Below are 23,088 nucleotides of genomic sequence, written 5' to 3'. Positions count from 1 at the left end.
TGCTCTATCAGATTCAAACCATAACTCATGCCATCATGAGAATTTTATTTCATAATTTTCTTACTTTCTGCAATAGAAAGTAAACTTGGAGGGAGGAATGCTAAAATTCTAGTACAAGAGCAAATATTTATTTGCAGTTTCCAGTGCTAACACCTTCTATTTTCCTGGAATCGTGGCAAAGTTCTAACTTAAAATATTTGAAACATAATTTAAGGACACATATTTTTAGTGCTTATATTCAACTCATTAAAAATAGTCTTGTAGTGGTAGATAGAGATACTGTAGTTTATAGTCCCAGGCGTAGGATTTAGTCAGCCTACATTAGCAAGTTTTTCTTTAGATGAAATGGTCTGTTGAAGCATTCCATCTTTTTTGTACGTATAAGCTTTATTTTTATGAAAAACCTGTACATGGTTCTTGGTACATGGGAACTTAAAATGAAAAGCACCCGCCTTCAACTCCACCCCTCCCCATCTCTGTCTCACTCTTCTGGAGTAATGTTTTTAAATCATTCTGGTAGTTCCCTAATTTTAGTTAATATAATTATAGCACTACTTCTTGATTCATCTATTTTATATGCTATCCAGTCATGAAAAGTAAAGGTCTATCTTTGCTCTTTCTAATCTAGTCTGTCTACCACTGCTTATTGTTCTACTGACTGTTAAATTTCCCTATTGTTCACTTTTGTAACAATAAATAATATATTTGCTCATCAGCTTTTGATAGGTTACTGCCAAGCAGTTGTGACAAAGATTCCAAGGAGAGTGACTTACATAAGCAGCAGTTTATTTTTCTCCCACAGTAGCCCAGGATAGGTAATAGCCCACAGTTGGATGGATTGGAATAGCTTTGCTTCATGACCTGTTAAGTTTGCTTTCGCCCTCAAATGGCTTCCATCTCAGGGTCCAGGCATGCTGCTACAGTTGTGGCTGTTTCCCAGAGCAAGAGGATGGCTGAAGTAGTGACTTTGTCTGTAAAGTAGGAGATTCGATCTTTCTCGGCTTATATTCCATTGGCCAACACTGAGTATCATGGTCTCAGCAAGGGAGGCTGAGAAATGTAGCTGTGTATTCAGCTAAAATTTCAGAGGGTTCTCTTACCAACACAAAGAAGGAAGAATGGATTCCAAGAGTCAATTAGCATTTTCTAGTCCAGTTAGTATCTCCTAACACTACTTTAAGATGAGGGTCCTGATACTCTTACCCTTCCTCTACCTTTCTTTCTGGCCCTGTACATTTTGTTAGCTACATAACTTTTCTTTTTGTTTTAAAATGTGATGTTACTAATGTTTACCTTCTCTTCTGAAACCACAGTCAAATCTTTGTATATAGGTGGTCTTTAAAAGTGTATATTGTTAATTCTATACCTATTGTTTACTTATTATTTACTTTCAGGTCAAAAAAAGTGAGCTATTGCTGTAATTCCTTCTCCTTAGGTCCAGTGATCTCTGTTTCACTAGAAAGGATATACATTTTTCTAGCATCATGGCAAATGGATTGTTTTTTATTTCTCAGTTTTTCATAGATTGATTAAAATCAGGACACTATTTTTCTAAGGTCTGCATCTGGGCACTGACTTGTTCATTCAGTAAGAGAAGTGGCACTGAATATGGTGAGTGCTCAGGGAGCTTTCAGTCATTTCAGGAAATGAGATATTTGTATTCAGTCATTTTATTGTGACCAGGAACTACTCAGTTAGTTTTGCAGCTGAGTGAAAGCATTAGTCTTGAAGGGTTAGTATGGGTTTGTTATCTCTAGGTGATCTAAGGTGAAGTAGGTCTCTCCTAGCCTTTAATATCTGAATATGAGAGGAAGGAGAGCCATGTTTTCCGACCAAGGTAAGAATCTCTTTGGGGTATTTAGGAATAGAAGGGATGACTGATGAGAGAGATTCTGGGATTTTCGAGGTCTCATTGTCTTTGTCATTGGACTTCTCATCCTTCCAGACCCTGTTATTTTCCCAAACAAGGACAGCAATGTGGTAGAAGAGATTAACACAGACTTCAGTTCAAATTCTGACTCCATCATTGGAGTCTGGCTTTATGACCTCAAGCAAATTGTTCTCTGAACCTGAGATTCTGCTGGAACACATAATCCCCAAATCCCTATGGCTTAAAACACTGAAGGTTTATTTCTTGCTTGTATTGCATGTTCATTGTCAGATGGGGGGGACTCTGCCCCATGTCTTCTTACTCCAGGATCATGGTTAATAGAGCAGCCAACATCTAATTATAGAACATTGCTGGTCACTGTTGGAGAGGGAAAGAAAGTTCTGGAGAGTCTCACAGCAACAATCAAGTACTGTGGCTTAGAAGTGACACACATTATCATTTATGTTCACAACTTATTGCCCAGAACTAATGACATGGTCTCACCCAATCACGGGGGGCCAGGAAGTGCATTCCTTACTTGCCTGAAAAACAGAGAGCCAGAAATGTTGGGCAAATAGTACTAATCTACAACATAAAGGAATGCTTCCCTCAGGGTCATAGGAGGATTAGATGATATATACCCTCATACAAAATCACCTGGTGCAGGTGCTCAAAAATGATTATCATTAATAGTAATATCAAGTAAGATGTATGCATGCAAAATATTTGAATAATATTTTAAAGTGCCACTAAAGATTCTTTCTTATAAGCTATAAAAGACTATATTACGATATATATGAAAGTACCTGTAAATTAGAACACAGTGTGCAAATGCAAGTTGATGTTATGCAATAGATATTAGAAGATGCAGAATTAAAGCTGGATTCAGGGTTGGAGCTAGATCTTTACATGGTTGAAGTTGTGAGAGTAAGTGAGATCTATAAGAAAGAGATTAAATCGTGAGAAATCCAGAGGGTACTGAAGGGTAGCTCTGGAGCATAATCAGTTTGAAAATCAGAAGCAAATACAACGTGAGATAGAAAAGTGATTTCCGGAAAGGAGGAAGAAAATGATACTGTGTAGTATCATAGAAAAAGTCAAATGAAGAATGTTTTCAATAAGGAAAGTCACTATATAAAATGTTTTGGGGCGACAATGACATTCAGTTCTGCAAATTCCATGGGGGGTATTAACAAATAATCAGTAGAGAATGTTACTTAAGGGAAGGAATAGTAGTATTAATTCAGAGGTGTCTGTGTGCTAGGTGTTCCGCTTAGCACTCTTGCAAGGAAGCTCTTATAAACTCCATGTTTACAGCTGAGATTTCCAAAGCTCGGAGCAAAACTTGCCAAATGAAATCTAACTAGTCAGTGAGAAAGTTTGAATTTAAACTCAAGTACTAGAAAAGCAAAACAAAACTGTACTGTGTAAACATAACAAAATGAAACAGTCATACTGAAAAAATCTGAAGGCATTTTTTGTGGTAATCAAAAATGATTTATGTGGCTTTTGCTTTCTTGTTGGCACTTTTTAAATATTAAGAAAGACTTTTTAGATGAAACACATATATAATGTAGAAGCTATGAGCTGTGAAATCAATGTACATTTTAGAAGAAAAAGATTTGTGTTTTATATTGGAGTTAGAAGTCATAAAATATTACTGTGAGAATGAATAAATCGCTGTATTTAACTAGATGCTTTTCAAAGCAGGAATCCTGAAAAAAAAAAATAGCATTTAGTAAAGTTACAATTAGCATCAGAAGATGGACTTTTGTTCATAAATCTATTTTAATTATACCGTTGATATACCTTAATTGACACGGTGTAGCCTTTGCATTGTCAATATTAAGTACAATTCTTTATGTCCTTTTCTTACTTTTTATGCGAACTGAATAATAAAGAAAATGTAGATGCTGCAGTATGTAGACAAGAGAGATTTTAGCCTAATATTTTCTCCAACTGGCTGTCTGACCTTTGATACATCTCTTTATCTCTGTTTTGCTGTTTACAAAATAAGAGGTTTGGATCAGTTCACTGTTTATCCCACTTTTTTTCCACTGAGATACACATGGTGGGTGGTATTTCATGAGCAACATACTCACAGTCATACAGCAGATTGTGATTATAGACTTGAGGAACAATGGTCTAGGCTGCACATTTCTGGTGTGAATTCTACCTCCACTCTTCTCTCTCCCACTCAAGAATTCATGTCAGAAAACAAAACGAGGGTGAGATGGTTAAATACATCCTAGTTGTTTTCTTAAAAGCCTTATTTTCAAACTTTGGCATCTAAAATTTTAATTTTTAACAAATTACTTGTGAAACATCTCATAAATAATATTTTACCTATGGTGGGTGGTAACTTCATGTTCAAAAATTGATATATTAGGTGTTCTCCAAATATTTTTTTTTTCTAGTTCTAAATCTATTTAGTGATACAATTCTGTTATTCTCAAGCATTTCCAAAAGGTCTAATTCTTTGGTTATTCTACTTGCAGGTTTTTATTGGTAGAAATTACATGAATTAATAGTGCCATGTACATGATATAGGTTAAAAAATGTTGAGTGAATTTATCAACAAGTTAATTTTCCTTTCCTAGATATAACACTAATTCAGAATTTGTTTTCTTGTCCCTTAGTAGGACATGTACTTTTGTGTATTTCAAAGATCGGTGCTGAGAAAATTGGGTTGTAGCATTCTGATCGTTATTTCAGAAATCTGTCATGACTATTCTCTTCCCTTTGATAAAATAGTTTAAACTTTTGCATTTGTCCACAGACAAAATGAAATAAGAAATGTACTAATTACCTCGAGAAGTAGTAAGAAGTCTAAAGAAACTACTATTTTCTAACCATTTGTTGTTTCTTAAACATTATGGGATAAATTATACACGTATTTCTCTGTTCATGTTCATTTATTCCACCAATATTTATTGACTATTTACTGTGCTGGCTACGTGCCAAGCATGTGCCAGACTCACAGTTCTTACAGTGTGGGCTGAGGGCGCTTAGAGTCTCTGAGACCCTTTCAAGGGAATCACAAAGTGAAAACTATTTCCTACTAATGCTAAGACATTATTTTCCTTTTTCATTGTGTTCACATTTGCACTGATGTTGGAAAAGCAAAAGTGGGTAACACTGCTGGTGTCTCAGTATGAATCAAGGTAGTGGCAACAAACTTTATTAGTAGTCATTCTGTTCTTTATTAACATACACATGGAGGAGCAAGCCATTTTCCCATAAGAATGTCCTTGATGAAGTAGTAACATTTATATTAATTTTATTAAATCTTGACCTTGAGTACATATCTTTGTAACATTCTGTGTGAAGTAGTGGGAAATACACTTCTATAAAGACTTCTACCTACCAAAGAACAGTGGTTGTCTCCAGGCAAAGTACTCAAACTGTGGTTATTTAGACTTGGATACTTGGCATGCATTTTCTTAATGAATGAAGTGATTCTGTCACTTTAAGGAAAACAACTGTCAGTATTTGTTTGCAATGGTAAATTCGAGCTTGCAAGGTAAAAAATAAAATTTTGGAAAACTTGTGTTTACCTCTGTGAGCTTGCTTGATAGCTTCTCAATATTTAAAGACTTTTCTGATGAAATCAGTGGTGATATTAATGAATATGATTTTTGATATTGGTAATGAAATGTGTCAACTTATGAAAGATCTGTATAACCCAGTGAACCCATATATTTTTTTAAGATTTTATTTATTTATTTGACAGAGAGAGAGACACGGCGAGAGAGGGAACACAAGCAGCGGGAGTGGGAGAAGGAGAAGCAGGCTTCCTGTAGAGCAGGGAGCCTGATGCGGGGCTCGATTCCTGGACCCTGGGAACATGACCTGAGCCGAAGGCAGAGGCTTAACGACTGAGCCACCCAGGAGCCCTGAAGCCATATTTTTTAAGTGAACATTGCATGATGTCACAAAATCATGCAAAGTTAGAAGATCCATTCAAAATGCAGGGTAGATCATTGAGTTTTAATGTAATTTTATGAAAAGTTTATTGATAATAGTTTCAGGCTATCATTTGTTGAGCTTTGGTATAGTGTCCAAGAAGAATATCTGCAGTTCTCTGAAAAAGTTATTAAAATATTCCTCCCTTTTCTAAGAACTTACGTGAGTGAGGCAAGATTTTATTCGTGTATATAGTTAAACCAAAACAACATATCACAACAGATTGAATGCAAAAGTAGACATGAGAATCCAGTTGTTTTTTTGTTGTTGTTAAGCCAGATATAAAAGAGATTGCAAAAATAAAAACCCATGTTTTGGATAATATAGTTATTTTTCACTAAAAATGTCATTTAAGGGGCGCCTGGGTGACTCAGTTGGTTAAGTGACTGCCTTCGTCTCAGGTATTGATCCTGGAGTCCCAGGATTAAGTCCCGCATCGGGCTCCCTGCTCAGTGGGGAGTCTGCTTCTCCCTCTGACCCTCCCCCCTCTCATGTACTCTCTCTCTCATTCTCGCTCTCTCAAATAAATAAATAAATAAATAAATAAATCTTTAAAAAAATAAAAATAAAAATGTCATTTAAACATATGTATTTTTAATGGAATAAGCAAATACTTTTTAAATTACTCAGTTTTAATTTTCAATATAGTAAATATTGATAGGTATAACCATATAAACAAAAGGCATCTTGAGTCCTGGATAGTTTTTAGGAATGTAAAGAGATCCTGAGATCAAAAGTTAAAAAATGGCTAACCCCAGAGATACATATTTTTTAAAGAAGTTCTTTATGCAGCTTTTCTTTGGTTCCCAACACTCCCATGTCCCTGCCACTCCCCTCCCCCTAAGTTGGAAGCAATATTTCTTTCCCTGCAATTCCATGTATTTTATTTCTACCTCAATTAAGACATTTGGGGTATGTGTTATATTTCCATCTAGGCTAGTATAGTTTTTGATAACACAGACTATATCTTACATCTTTGCATATTCATCAGCTCTTAATACATTTCTTTCAGTAGGAACTTACATGGATGAACTGAGTAACTTTTATAAATTCCTTATCTTAAAAGTGTGATCTCTAAATGGTTTGGAAGATTGATTTAGAATTTTGAATAAACAGGGTTCTGGCTGTTTCTTCTTTGCTTAACAAAAGGAATGCCCAATTCTAGCTAATGGTCTGTTGGTTGCAAGAAGTAAATAACTAACTGAACAAGTCATTCAACAAACATTAGTTGAACATAAACTGTACCAGGCACTGTGCTGATAAGAGCAATATTTTTATAGAACTTTATAGTAGACATTTAGATTAGCAGTTCCCAAATGCTGGCCCATGATGAAGTTTCTTCTTTTCATAGTGAAATGAGAAAGACAAAAATAATGAAAAAATTTCCCCACAAAACTAAATATATTCTATTCAAAAGATTATTTTCCTCATTCTTGGTGTTAACAGTCTTTCTTTTCTGATACTATGGTGAGATTAGGGTTTGGGGCTTTTTGTTTTTGTTTTGTCCTTATTTGACACAATTCAAATTTGTCAGCTCTCTGTTGACCCCAGTGGTTATCAGGGGATATTTTACTAGCCTGTGGAAAACTAATGTAGACATTCCTTTGGCATTTATTAGAAAGAGATTTGACCTTTAGGTTTGACACTTTAAATCCACTAGGACGATCAGCTCATTTATTCTGGAGCTAATTATCAACTTTGTGAGGTCTCTGGATTCCCTGTATGTACCATCTTTCTTTGGCAATTTATTGTTCAACTGCAAGGAAAAAAGTAAAAGGAAATAAAAATAAACTCAAACCAAAAAAACAACAAACTAATTTAGTCAAATTTTTGGATGGCAGAGTTCTGGGGGGAAAAAAGATGGAGAAGTAAACATTTTTGACCAAAATAGGGCATTTGAATTATCTTTGGATCTTAAATCAGATTGCATTTTCAACTTACCACCTCTTTATAGGAACTGCTAATTCCTGTGAAAGAACCAACTGGTTTTAGTTCAGATTATCTCCTTTAAGTACCATTAGCAGTTGAGATGGCAGAGATGGCAAGGTGGGAAATGGTGATCCATGCGATCAGTCATATATGTAGTCACTCTTTCACTCAGTACATCATGGCTATTGGGTGCCAGGTACTGGGATACAAAGATGAGAAAGGTACCGTCTTTCTGCCTAGGAACTGTATAATCTAGAAGAGGGAGACAGAGACATAAGCAATCAGTGCCCTGAAAATTGTTGTAGGGGATGTGACCGCATGCTTGGTCCCTCCGTGGGGACCAGAATGGGAGAGGTTAGGAGTGGTGACAAGGAGAGTAAGGATATGGAATGAAGAAAGACATGGAGGTTTTTCTATGGTCAAAACCATTTGAGAGGCACCAGTTGAGACCAGTTAAGCAGGTATTTACTAGAAAGCCTCTTGAATTCTTTATATTGGGTAGCATTTCTATAACTATTTGACTACAGACTTGTTTGAAAGGGTATCTCCTGTTTCTTAGAACAGGGTTTGGGAAACCCTGAAACATGCATTGGGGAATCATCAAAAAGTTTTAATCAGAAAATTAGACAATTATCTAATCAAATTCTTTTTTTTTTTTTTTTAGGATTTTGTTTATTTATTTGACAGAGGGAGACACAGCAAGAGAGGGAACACAAGCAGGGGGAGTGGGAGAGGGAGAAGCAGGCTCCCCGTGGAGCAGGGAGCCAGATGCAGGACTCGATCCCAGGACTGGGATCATGACCTAAGCCGAAGGCAGATGCCTAACCACCTGAGCCACCCAGGCACCCCAATCTAATTCTATTCTTAATACCTACTGTGTTACTGCTCATTAGGGTTGTTCAACCAGTGTTTTAAAACACCAGATTATTTCCAAAATGATGTACTAGATATTTTGGGAAATGAAAAAGACGCATAGGACACGTGTCTGGCATTAAAAACATAACATGTTGATTATTTATAAATGTTACTCCGCTATGCAATTATTTGCATCAAATACAAAAGTGAGGAAGTTGAGGATAAACTTGGAGAATTAGAGATTTTCTGAGTGGTTCTCACTCAGGGCTAATTTCTACAGGGTGTTTAATGCTAATTCTTTCCTCAAAGATTGTCAGTCCTCAGATGCATGTGCTTCTCTTGCCTCTTTTTGGACTAGGATGGTTTCTGGCTAGGGTTCTCATCCAAGCGGCTCAGGGAGTGTAAAAGGAAGAAAGCTGCCAAATCAAAACTTGAATTTTTTTTCAGGCCATGGCGGGGGTGTGTAGCTGTTGGGTTTTTTGGCCTCAAAAGTACTATATAATGAACATATTGAAGCTTTGGTGTATTCAAATGGAGTCAATTCTAGGCATCTTTAGGAGATGTCCTAAAGGTGTATCCAAGGAGTTTGGAGAAAAATTTTGAAAGTGAAAGAGAAAGGGAAGTTGTATCTGGTGGAACAGAAAGAGCAAATCTAGAAATCTGAAGATGTCTCAGACTTTTTTCTTCCTTAGCTCCTTACTTGTTTCACTTAGTGTCAAGGGAGAGAAACGTCAAATAATCTTCTTGAATTAAGTGAATCCTTATTAAGTGTTTGTTATCAGTCACTTTATCTAGTAGGGAAACAAAGAGTCAGAGTATTTAGAGTGAGTTGGTCCAGCCTCAGGCTCTTCATTGCCAGTTCTGTCGTGGTCCAGAGCACTGGTCCTGGAGCTCGATGGCCTGTGTTCAAATCTATTAAATCCACGTCAGCAACTCTTGAGAGCTGCTGCTCTGCCTGGGTCCCCCAGGGAGGGAGGAGAGCCTCGCTGGGTGTGACCCAAGGTTTTTCTTCAGCATATTCCATTATCTTGGTACTCAGAGCATATGTCAAGTGAATTCTGTGTTTCTGGCAGGTTATTACGCACTGAATTAGTGTGGTGAAATAAAAACTATAATAAAGCTGTACCAGACTCTTAAAAAAACAAACAAACAAATCTGTTGATTATCATTCAGTCCAGTTATGTAAGGGCCCTGGTCCTCGGTGGCTCTAGGATTTTAGTCAAATTACTTAACCTGCCTATGCCTCAGTCTCTACATCTAAAAATGGAAAATGATAGTATGCATCTCATAAGGCCCCCAGGCTTTAAAGAGCTAATAAATTGAAGTGCTTAGAATAGTCTCTGCTACATGCTAAGGGTTTCATCAATAGTTATCCTTAGGATATCTTTATCCTACCATTTTTGTTAGGGTGATAATTTACTGTGGAAACATATCAAAGAGTAGTAAGTTTTGTGGCCTAAAAAAGATTCTGTCTTTGGAGACTCTAAATAGGATTGAGTGTAAATGGACTGTTAGAAATATTGAATTCATATAATTTTAAAATATTGCAAATATTTGTACATGTAAATAATAATAATAGCTAACATTTGCTGAGCATATACTATGTGCAAGGAGTTGTTCCAAGTACTTTTTACCAATTCATTTATTTTAGAGTTGAGGGAACTGAGGCACTGAGGGGGTAAGCAGTTTGTCCAAGGTAACACAGCTAGTTAGGGGCAGGGCCAGGGTTACCACCCAGGGCATCTGACCCCAGAGCTCACACACATCCACTGTGATAGCCCATCTTTTGTGCAAATATGTTCTGTATTTTAGATCATTTTGTCAAAATGTTTAACTTCATTTACTGCAAACAGAAGTGGAAAACATTAAAAATTGTGTTAAATCATTTCAGCATAAAGGTATTTCTTTTTCTGTTCTAGAGAAGTGTTGCTCTTGGCTTCACATGTTAGAGCCATATTAATAACTGTGATTCTTTTGTTCCACTGATGTATAAGATTATGTGTTGGATTTCACCAAGGTGTCCAGATGCATGCGTCCATTTTTTAGAACTATTTTTCACTTTACATTTTAGTGACATATTTTCAGAGTAGTGTGCAAGTAATGTCACTTTACATGCATTTTGCAAAATTAGCTGCTTTTTCTGCTACCATTAGGTTTAAGGCATTAAAAAAAATAGGGCTATATCAAATCCTAGCCTGTGAAATGTGTGCTTTGCAGGATTTTAAAATAGAGACCATTGTGAAGAATCATGCTTTTTGCATTCTTCAGTGTAAAAAGACTAGACTGCTCTAAAATTACCGATCATTTTAGTTGCTGCACTTTCTTGGTGCTAACTAAGTAACATTTTATGGGTTCTTTTAAAGAAAACTGGGCAAAACTAATTTGCCACTAGATGGAGCCCTGGCTATTTGGGTAGAAATAAATGCAAGAGCCTGGACGTTAAATCATGCTAGTCATATCACGCTGGAGGGCCCCTGGTATTTGAGGCCCTCAGCTTTTAATTGTAGAATGCATCTTTGTTCTTTGCCTGACCTGCAGAGTGACATCACTCCCTTTCTTCCTGTGTGCTGGCTTTGACATAAGCCAGATGGCTGAGGCCATCGGTAGGCGCGCAGGCCGCCTGGTACAGCAGTTGATGAAACAGAATAGGAAGACGTTTTATGGTCAGCTGTGGGAGCACAATGAGGCTGCAGCTTTGCTAAGTAATTACATTTATCGTGCACACTTTATTCCTCTCAGAGAAGGTCACCAGGAAAAAAAATACATTTTTATTTATAGTGTTGTGAGGTATAGACCTTTGATCTTTTATTAGTCAGTAGTCTGCTCCAAAGGAATGCTCTTTTCCCTGCTCTGCAGTCACTCGTGAAAATGACATGTTTATTTATGTTTAATGGTTCTTTTCAGCTGTGCATTGTGATACTTACCTTCCCTCTTCCTCCCTTTTGTCTCCAGTTAGTAACACAAAAATATTTTAGTTTTGTAGTGAGTTTAGTTTGGAGAAGTCAGAGTTCAGGTATGTTAATACAAGCAGATTTCTGTCAGATATACTCCAGAGTGATTTGGTAAAATATATTACTGTTTATTATGTGTTTGTTCTTTAAGGATGTCAGAAGAGACCAGGAACAGACTTTTATTCTGGGGGGATGAGGGCCAGGAAATGAATAAGACATTCATTTTACATCCATTTTTGGACATATAGTGATTAAGGTTCACTTATAATGCCAATTTAAAATAAATTATTAAAAGTATGAGCTAGTTTTTTCCATCTTCATTTGAAGTTAATCTTTAGTAATTGAAAGACTGTACAAAACTTTAAGAAAATCCTAACTGAACTTTTCTCTGAAGTTTAACACTCACACAATTTTGAGATTCTTCCATGTAGATTCATTTCCAAAACCTTTGAAAATATTTTTACCCTTTTTAAGGTTAAGTTGTAAATATTATTCACAGAATTGACCTTGAAATTATAAATGATAAAATCGAATTAAAATTCATATTTGCTATGCTTTGCTCAAACTTAACATTTTCTAAAGTGAAGTCTCCTAGTTGTCTGTAGGTTACTTGGTTCTCTATTAAAAAAAAAAAAAGAAGCTAACAAAAGGCATCTCTTAACCTTCCAATATTTTATAGTCTTCTCCAGGGAGGGAGATTTACAAATAATTGCTGGAAGGAGGCAGCATGGTGTAAGGAAAGAACATGGCTTTGCAGTGAGATATAACAGGGTTTTCTAATCCTTTTTCCACTGGTTATTTGCTTTGTGCCCTTGGACCTTTGAGCCTCGATTTCCTCACATATTATTGGGGGATAAAACCTACCTCATAGGTTTATTGTAAGAATTAAATGATACAATGTGTATATTGGGCCCCAGACAGTTCCTGTCACATGGTACAAACTCACTCCATAAATGCTAATTCTTTTCAAATGTTTTAAACTTTGTCTCTTTTCTGACCTCTTGCAAAATGTGTTCACAGATTACACTTTTATATCATGTGTATTTTATTCATAAGATATAAATAAGTCTGGGTTGAAAGTAAGCTCACCATCTAAAAAATAGGCATTTGAAATTTATTACCACTGTGTGTATGGGTTCAGTTCCAGATAAAACTGTAACCATCAATTGTGCAATGAATGTGTTTAACATTTGTGATGTTTTAATTTGTTTTTGTTTTTTTTTTTTCTCCTACTCAGCTCTTGCCCCTGTTCTTTGCCTCTCGTTCTGTTGGTGAAGATATCACAGTGATGTCTGCATTCAACCTGCTGCATTTGGTGACAAAGAGCCAGCCAGCAGCCCTGCGAGCCTGTGGGCTTCCCTCAGGTTGCTGCTTCTTGTCCTGTACCTAGTGAGGGCACTGGTCTGGGGGGGTGTTTCTGGTGCAGGAAATGATACACCAGAATGCTTTGCTAAATTCCGTTTTCTTTCACTTGGGCCCTAATTTGAAGACGGAAATCGGTTATAAATCACCACTCTACTTTGAGTAACATTCATTTCCACAGTCCTTATAACCCTTGGAAACATTGTCCAGTTTCTTTGCTCAGTCTATAATTGTCATTAATATTTCATGATATCTTCTTGTTCTTTAATGCACACTACACATCTGAAAATCATAATGTTCATAAGAGGCTGGCAGTCTTCATAAGAAACTGCCCCAAATCACACAAACAGGATATTCATCTTGTTCAGGATAATGAAAATGCTTTTCATTCCACATGTGGCCATTACTTTGGGAAAGGAAAAATGAAAATGAACAACTTTAGTATAATAAAGTTATTTATTATAGTTAAAAAGAAATGATGAAATAAACAAAATCATGTGTCAACTGGTTCTTAATTTAGAACCACTATACTTTTAAAAAATGTGATTATAAGCATGTACACAAGTGAAGCATGTAAGTCCAAAATTTCAGCATGTGACTATAGTGTAAATTTAATATTTTAATTTTATTATGAAAATCACAATGGTCAGATACTTTCTGTGAACATTATTTTCAATATTATTTATATTTTCTATTAATGTACATGTCTCTATTACTATATTGTATAGAGAATTTAATTCCAGCTCATTAAACATTCATTGAATATTAACTCTGTGTGCCAGGCATCGTGTGAAGCAGTGAGGATACAATGATAAACAAGATCAGGCTGATTTCTTTCACTAGCAAAAGGTGGAAATGGCATGTGTGAGGACCATTGAAACATATGCTGATAGGACTAAATAAACGGTGTTTATACCTGGGATGTTAGGGGAATTAAGAGAAGGATGGCCCTAGCTCTTGGGTTAGGAGCAAAATTTTTGTAAAGGAGGGAAGGTCTCCGAGGTTTAAAGGAGGACTTTATGGAGGATATAGTTTTTAAGCTGAACCTCAATCTATGAACATCAGTTAGCCAAGGAGTGGGAAGGACAATTCTAGGCTATGGAGTATCAGGGGCAAGACATGAAGGCCTGAAAGAGCAAGGTATGTTCAGTGAGATGCAGGTTATTTAATATGGATAGCGTGGATGGGTGAAGGCAAGTGCAAGAGGCGAGGCAGGAAGGTAGCCCAATCATGAAAGGCCTTATATGATGTTTTAAGGAATTTAAGTCTTGGGGAAGGGAAGCAGGGGAAATAACATGACTCGATTTGCATTTTGTAGGGATTATTGATTTAGTATGGTGGAAGGTTAGTGCTGGTTCCAGATGTTTCTATGAGAAGGCTGAGGTGGCAGCTTGGTTCGAAGGGTAGCTAAGACCTTTGTCTTGAAGCAGTATTTGAGTAGTAAACGTGTTTGTTTGTTTTAAATAGATTTTGTATCTATTTGTGATGACTTGAGAGGCTAATGGAGCTTAATGCATGACTCTTTCAGTTCTTTTGCCTCCCTGAGCCAGCCATGCCCCCGTGCCCCCACAGAGAACACTGGAGGAGTTTGAGGCTGGAGGGACTCATGAAATGCTGAGTCTTAGCAGTGGTAATTACAGTGGGTTTGGAAAGAAGGGGGATGGGGGAAACTGGGTGGCTCAGTCAGTTAAGTATCCGACTCTTGATTTCAGATCAGGTCATGATCTCAGGGTCTTGAGATCGAGCCCTGTGTCGGGCTCCGCGGTGAGTGGGGAGTCCGCTTGGGATTCTCTCTTTCCCTCTCCCTGTGCCCCTCCCCTGCTCTCTCTCTCTCTCTCTCAAAAACAAATAAACAAAACAAAACAAAAAAGAAAGAAGGGAGATGGATTTGAGAGATTTTTAGGTTGTAGAACTGACAAGGTTTACCTGCTGAATTGTATATGAGCTTGAGGGAGAACATCAATCAATGTAGTCCCTGTACCATGCGGGACTTTTCCTAAGTATATACTATATATGACAGTGGGAGTATGAAAGTTATTTAGTTTATACATAACCATGTTTTCCACTGAAAAAAGCCCCAAAGTGTGAGAATACCAGTAGTGTTCTGTAACGTGAGTTTTCTCTACACAGAGGAGCCTAAGTATTTAGAGACACCTTATTAATACATAAATTAATTAATGGTGTATTCTTTAAGATATTAGAATCATGGAATTGAAGGATTTCATAATGAAATTGTTTAATTGAGGTATAAGTATCTTTAAATTTTGGTATCAAAGTGATTCAAAGATAAATTCAACAAAGCGGATAATTCCTAAGCAGTAGCCATTATGCATAGTGCTTAAAAATACAGATTCTGGGGTTTGACTGAATTTGAAGTCTGGTTTTGCTACTTAACTAGCTGTGTACCTTGGCTTCCTTGTTTGTACTATGGGAGTTAATAATAATAGTCACCTGAAAGGTGGCTGTGGGGGTGAAATAGCTTAGGATGTGTTAAGTGCATAGAACAATGGCTGAGATTTAGTAAGCACCATATATAAATGTTCACTGAGTTCACTATAGATCTTTCTTTTTCTTTCTTTCTTCCTTTCTTCCTTTCTTTCTTCCTTTCTTCTATCATCTATCATCTTTGTATTTTCCTAGTACAATAGACTTTTAAGAACATATATGTCCTTTCATTTAACTATTTTCACTTTAATAGGAACCACAAATGCACTTTCTGTTTGAGAAATAATCATCTCAATCTGTTGTTTATATCTCTTCCTTTTACTTATACATCCTGCCGAACCAGAATTCAAGTCCTATAAATATACATGTTTCTTTTATTCTAACTATCCAGTACTGATGGAAGCCAAAGTGTCTGTCTTTCTGGATTGCAAATCCATTTTAATTTGATAGATGAATTGGCTAGAATAGTATTCCATAATGCCTTAGTCATTAAAGCACCACTTACTTTTTAAAGCATTATGAAAGTCAGTCTTTCAGCATTTACATACTTTATGACTTGAATATTAGTAAAATCGTTACCATCCATTTATCTAAGAGAATTGTATTCTTAGAAACACAGGAATGTTGAAGAAATTAAGTTCAACAGTAATGAAACAAACTATATTTTGAAAAATAAAAGTGAGGTTGAAGTGGGAATGCTAGTTCCTATTACTTCATATAAGTAGGGAGGGAAGAGGTCAAAATTGGAGATACAGGAAATTAAGGTGAAAAGTCTGGAGTCTTGCTTTAATTTACTGTTCCCTGGTCAAAACCCATTACAGCAAAAAATCTCTGTAAATCAAAAAGATTTCTGCTCCCTTAGCCAGTACCCTACTAATTTCAGGTATTATTCAATACAAAATAATTCCAGAACTAAAAAGTAATTGAAACAGGCTCTTAAAATTGATTATAACTGGATTGACCTGAATGGAGGCCATATCCCAAAAGAGTGACCTATCATTTTTCAGCTTTGACTTCCTTTACTTCTTATTTTTAAATAAAGCATAATTTTAATTTAGAGCTTATTAAGTGCATCTGAGTTATGGTTCACTCATGTTTGTAATTAAAGGTAATTTCTTTCTCCCTCAGAATTTTTTCTTAATTTCCTATAACAGTTTCATTTTGTATTAAAAGAGTGCTGGGGTAGGAGTCAGAAAACTAACCACAGCCCTATCATTAACTTGTGTGACCATGAACATGACTGTGAACCTCTTCAGATCTCAGTCTCTTTATCTTTAAAACGAAGAATTCAAATTAGATCATCTATATAGTTCTGAGATTCTGTGATTTTATTAACTGTCGTTTTTACTTTTGGCTCTGGCTTAGTTAAATCTGGAAACTCAGTACTAATTAATGGCTGGGAATTTATAGAAAAATCTGCTAGGTTGTGGTGGGAGGACAGAAATCTTTTCCATGTTTGAACATTAGAATTCCTTACCACTCTATCAAGACTGAAGCATTATCTGAGGAGGGATTAGGAAACACAATTTTATACATAGTTTCAGTGCTTGATAAAAATTAAGTCTAATTGTAGCTTAGACTAGATAGCATGGTAGCTTTCAGCCAAGTGAGAGTATTTGTCTAAATAGTACTAATTACAGTGATAAATTATACTTTTCTCTAACATCATACACATAATATGTGGTTGTTACTTGACTTCATTGGCATATTTAACAGTCACCATGAGTTGAAGAGCCACACGGCGGTTATGTAGTTCGTAAAGATATCATAATATTCTAATGTAGAAATTAGAAGTCTTAAAGAGAGATATTTTGCAAATGGTGTTTGCAAGTCATAGAATATCATCTGTATAACTAGAACTCTCCAGAGCTTAGCACAATGCCTGGCACTTAATAAATATTTGTTAAACGAATGAATAAACATTTGGAAAGTTTACATGTAGGTGAAGTGATAGCTATAACAGAGAGTACACATTTATTTGAGACTCTTTTATATGGGAAGATTAAAAGTAAATTTCATGGTTTGGTTGCCTTTTGAATATATGAAAAACAGTTTCTTTTCTCTTTTCTCACTTTGTTGCATTTAATACAATACAGTTGATATAGTAGGTATAAAACACATTGTAGCTAAACAAAGAGCAAAAGCGTGGTAACATGGATTCATTGTGTATTATCCATACTTGCTTTTACTTTTTCTCTCAAACGGTTTGAGTTTTAGTGGTAGATAAACTGTTTGAGGAAGAGAATAAGTACATATTATGCTTATTATGAGAATTAAGAATTCTGGCTCTTTTGATCACTTTTCTCTGGAGCACGTTAATGTTGTTTGTTATGCTTTAAATTTTCCATTTGTAAAGAGGAACTACAGCAGACATGCACCAAAGCAACATGCATAAGTAAGAATACTATCCAAGTTAGAGCTGGCAACAGCTCATTAATGGCATCCAATGTTATGTTTATTTACCCTTTTTAAAAAAAGAATTGAGGTCATCAGTATGCTTGCTGTTCATCTACTGCATAGATTGGCTTTCTATGCCAGTTTTATTTTTTAACCTTTTAGGGTTATGAAAAGGTGAATCATCTCCATGATTCTTTGATAAAAGTTATGACTCTCCTCCCCCAGAAAGTACATCTGTGAACCTACACACAATTATTCATATAATCTCATTTTTTTGGTTAGATATCCTGAAACCCTTAAGGGAGGGTTCTTTGACCACAGGTTTAGAACCTGTGTTCTAACCAATATACATGATACCAACATAAAAACTGATTAGAACATAGTATATCTGATTTCTTCATTGATACCACCAATGGAATTCTCTCCCACGTGTTTAGATTAACGCCCGCCATTTTTCAGTTTCACCATTGTCTTACATGCTCATCTTACCTAACTTCTTTGATTATATTAAAAATGCTTTAGGGGAGATTTTTTTTTAAAGAAAGAGATATTTAAAAAATAGACATACAAATTTCAACTCACATAATTCACAAAATAATTTGCAATTAATTGAATTGTACCCACTTTTTCCGGTAGATGGCACTAGATTTACGTTCTTTCGCAGCATGCAAGTGTACTGATATCATTAGCACATAGGTACATTGTGAAAACTTAAACAAAAGTATGTAAAGAATATCCAGTTAAGAACATATGGATTTACAAACCACAAGTTTTTCTGCTTATATTATGTTCAAACAATATTTGTAAAGTGCAAAACCTTTTTCCATTTTCAATAGGATTCCAAGTCCCTTATGCTTGGACATCTCATCGAAATTGTCTTTCATGTGTAGACTTTCTATAAACTAGAACAAGTTTTCATAAATTAACTTATCTTAAATCCAAATAGCTGATTTAACAGTAATTTATAGCATTATATGCAACTAAATTTTCTTCAGCAGACCACCCAAGAATGAAAGAAAATTTCACATTTTGTTTTGCTGTGTTTCGAATTTTTATAGAATCTTGAAAATGTTATTAGTTTAACATGTTGATTGTTACGCATGAATTAAGATATTTTTGGAAACTAAGAAAAATTATATTTAAAATGTTGATTAATGAGTACTCCGTTGCAGCTATATTTTTTCTAAAACAAAATGTTTAGTAGCTCTATGATATAATAAAGTTTTAATGTTAATGTTGAAAACTTGCTGTATGACATCTAATTACCTACCATATGAGTTTTAAAAATTATTTGCGCACAAGGCTAAATTATTATAGAACAATACATCTGTATGAATAAGGTGTTGGGCATATGGTTTGTTAAATGTGGATTTTGTTAATTTTTTATAAATATGGAATAAATTCTTCATATATACATTAATAATTATAAAATATGTAGCAACATCTAGTAGCAACAGAGAGAAAAATGGGCATGAACAAAAGACAAAACAAATTTTAGTCTCAGAAACTCACTGGTCAACTAAATAACAGTGACTGTAAAGAATATAAAACGTATTCTGAGTTCTGAAAACAAATGATAATCCTGCAGGGTTAGATTATCTAGACAATATGGACTTCTGAGGAATCTTATAAGTAGAGTTATTAGATGTTTATCTATCTAAACATGTTCACAAGAATGTTACCTGTCAGATCATATAGAAGGATTTATTCAAATAAGCCTGAGCCACCTTTTGCTCTCAACAAACATGTTTAATGAAGAAAGGAGGCCTGTATGGCAGTTCACAAAGACTCACTAATATTGAGGCCAGATACTTGATGAATTGTCATTTTCAGTCTTTTCCAATTTGTAGCTTCATCCTAAACATTTTGTTTCAAGGTTAAATTTCTCATTGCTGCTTTTGCTAGATACATTTTAATTTAAAATGCTTTAAAAAAGATTTTACTGAGATTCAATGGCAAATTATTTGTAATTACTTTCTGTGCCTTTGCATTTAAAATCAACCATTTATTTAAAAATTTAAAATTTCCATTCATTTATTTCAATTCCCTATTTTTTTTCTGTTTTTACATTTAGTATACTTGCACTTGTATTAGCCACTTAAAATGTATGTCATAAAAAATATACCAGGGAATGACAAAGATATCAGTTATTTAGGTGATTTATAAGAGCTATACATTTATAGAATTTAAATTTATTCAACTACTATGATAAGCATTTCCTTCAACACTAGATATATTTATCATATTCAGCCACATAATTGCAAGCAAAGAATGGAGTGCTAATTTAAATCATTAGATTATTTGAATTTTAAGTAAACAAAGAAAATCCAAAATTCTATAGCTATAGTTTTCAAGATTTTGTTTTGTTGTAGAAGTGCATTTTGACCACAGAATGAGACAGCTGTTCATATTATATTCCATTTTGATTAATATTTTAATGGTTCTTGTTCAAATTTTAGATAACATTGTTTCAGAGCTTACTGTCCTATTACTGGTATTGATGAAGAAACAGATTGGAAGCTTAGTCTGTATTTACTAGCTTGTTTCTACTACCAACTTGCTTTCTGGCCCCAGGAATCTGTTTTATGCCTTTTATTCCTGTTCTTCATCTGTAAACTAAGAATGACATAACAATCTTGTCGAATCTTTCACAGTTAGATATAACCCTTAGGTATTAACATTATCTCACATTTCCCAGAAATTTATTCTGTGCCACTTTAAGGGGGAATAAGCTGGAAAGATTATAAAAGGAGGGCGTGGGACATTAAATATGTCTGGGAAAGGTGATGGGTTTGATTGGCCAAAATCTATTTCTAATGTAGGAAAATCCGTGGTTCCTGCAAAGTAAGCTCCAAAAAGGCAGAGATTTTTTTTTTTTTTTTTTTTTTTTTTTTGCCTCTTTAGTTCACTACTACATCTCAGCAACTAGAATTTTGTCTGTCACAGAATAGGTGTTCAATAAATATTTGTGGAATGAATGAATGGGTGTAAATAAGTAGCATCCTCTTATGTATCAATATAATGCCACATTGTAAATAATGTGGCCTCTGTTTTTAAGGAATGTATATCCTGGTGAGAAAGATGGCCACTTTGGGTCTGAGTCATTTTGTTATCTATAAGGTGAAGTTATATACTTGACGGTTTTATGATTCTACGTAAACACTTCCTCCTTTGCTTCCCTATGGTGGGAGGGAGTAAAAGAAGTGAGAAGCACTGTGCTTCTTTCTGCACAGAATGGCAGACTGGTTCTTGGAATAGGATCTGAAGCAATGACAGTTCTTCTGAAGGATATTGAAGGAATGTGTAGATGTAATTAGCAGGAAGTGGTAGGGGTGGGGGATGGCGGCATGGGGGTGGGAATGGACTGTGAGCACATGGGTTAGTAAAAGATAGGCATGTTAAAGCACAACAAAGCATGAGTTCAAGAAAGAAATGTAATGAATGAATAAATTAAAGTAGGAACGCGGCAGACAAGAGAGCCTGGCTCTCATTAACCAGGTGTGTGACCATGTCAAGTAACTTTGTTAGGCCTTGGTTTACTCATGAGAGCTTTGGACTAGAAGTTCCTCATTTCCCAAATTATAACCTGAGGAACACTAATTAATACCCTGTAAAACTGATCCCATTGTCAAATTGAGAAACTGCATACTACCATATTTTATAAATTCTGTTTTTACATTTTATCATCTTGGTAATGAGGACACAGTTTAAACCGTTGTGTGAGAAAATATTGTGTCATTGGCAGCTCTTTTTACTCTTCTAGTGGAGCATAAAATAATCATGTGTCGAAATGCCACATATTTAATAATGCACATCAATATTAAGAAAATCTGAGAAGATCTTCATTAAAAAAACCCATGTAACCTTGACTTTTCCAATATGGTTTGACTGTGGAAATTTATTCTTGCCAACCCTCTACCCACCCCCACCCCCCACCCTCCCAAGAACAACCTGTTAGCATTTTTTTGTTTATTAGAGCCAGTGTTTTATAAATTACATTTTGGGGAATGCTGGATTAGGTAATCTCTCAGTCTTAAATCCAGAGATTTAATGGAATACTAGCTTATAAGAGAAGATTTGAATGTGGAAATCAAGAGAGGATTCAGAATAGTAAAGAAAAAAAAATCTATCATCATTTATTCTTTTTTTTAATTTCGCTGATTTAAAATATTAATGTTGCAATTTTTTTTTAAGATTTTATTTTTTTAAGTAATCTCTACACCCAATGTGGGGCTTGAACGTACAACCCTGAGATCAAGAGTCACATGCTCCATCAACTGAGCCAGCCAGGTACCCCTATTGTTGCAGTTTTTAAATTAAATTCCAAGAAACATAGCCAAAGGCATCATTTAGAAAACATCTTTTCAGAAAAAAATTTAAATACAAATAATTAAAATGGGGAGTTGAATAAATATTTAAATACAGCATATACTTACTTAGTACTTACTCTTGCCCCAGTACATTGCTAGGTGCTGGGAGTGCAAAGGTAACCAAGATATGTATGTACCCTGTCTTTCAAGGAAATATTGAATAATTCAGGAGAAGCCCTATGCTTTTTCTTTAGTTGTCTGGGTGATAAAGAAAAATGTAAAAATTTTTACTTTTTTTCCTCCAGAATCTTTCAAATTTTTCTGGAACATACAGACTCAAATTTAGCTATTCATTGAGTGGCAATTGCAGGTTTGTTTTCTGCCCATTGTTTTAGAACTAATTTAGATTTTAAATTTGATTTGGGAGATAATGTAATTTTGGAAATTTACAAAGCTGAGCTCTTAGACAATATAAATTTTATTTTCTTTCTAGTAAAGTATTCTTAATGTTACATTTAAACCAAATTCTGCATCCCTAAGTGAGGGATCCTATCCTTCCTTTTTGTGGGTGGTTATCCCTCATCTTCCCTCCAGTCTGTGCTCCCAAGGGGGTGAGGCAGGATGGGAGAGCGAGCTATTTTTTGCAAGTCTTTTTGATTGCATGTGAAATGTAGAATAGAAATGAGCCTGTCTGCTTTTAATTTTTTTTTTCTTTCCCTGGATGGGCCATGATGTTCTAGTGAAGACCCATACTAGAAAAAAAAAAAAAAATTAAAAACAGGGAACTCCAACTTTGTCAGACATTTCACATGCAATCAGATAGACTTGAAGTTAAGTGACTTTCTCTTCCACTACTGTCACTTGATGATGGCAGTGCCTTTAAAAATTCTCTTTTTACTCATATGCTTTGCAAGCAAGAAAATGCTTTTTGCATCAAGACATATTTTAAATATTTCCCTAAACTTAGGCTTTATGGTCCACATTAATGTAAAAATCACTGCTA

General features: G+C 35.2%; 1 protein-coding gene across 4 annotated transcripts in view; it reads left to right on the top strand.

Moving 5' to 3' along the window:
• MSRB3 (methionine sulfoxide reductase B3) overlaps nt 1-23,088 on the top strand; it is a 166,648-nt gene that overhangs the window by 17,108 nt on the left and 126,452 nt on the right. For all 4 annotated transcript variants that reach the window (XM_064590947.1, XM_064590949.1, XM_045873035.3 and 1 more), the window contains exon 2: nt 12,809-12,935. In XM_064590947.1, coding sequence (XP_064447017.1) covers nt 12,809-12,935 — 127 coding nt within the window. The remainder of the gene's footprint in view (nt 1-12,808; nt 12,936-23,088) is intronic.

Source organism: Mirounga angustirostris, unplaced genomic scaffold (assembly GCF_029215605.1).
Source record: "Mirounga angustirostris isolate CCGP_5_RB_7025 unplaced genomic scaffold, mMirAng1.0.hap1 SCAF_5, whole genome shotgun sequence".
Classification (NCBI taxonomy): domain Eukaryota; kingdom Metazoa; phylum Chordata; class Mammalia; order Carnivora; family Phocidae; genus Mirounga; species Mirounga angustirostris.
Note: the sequence above shows the minus strand (reverse complement) of the source record. Positions and strands in the feature narration are given on the sequence as shown.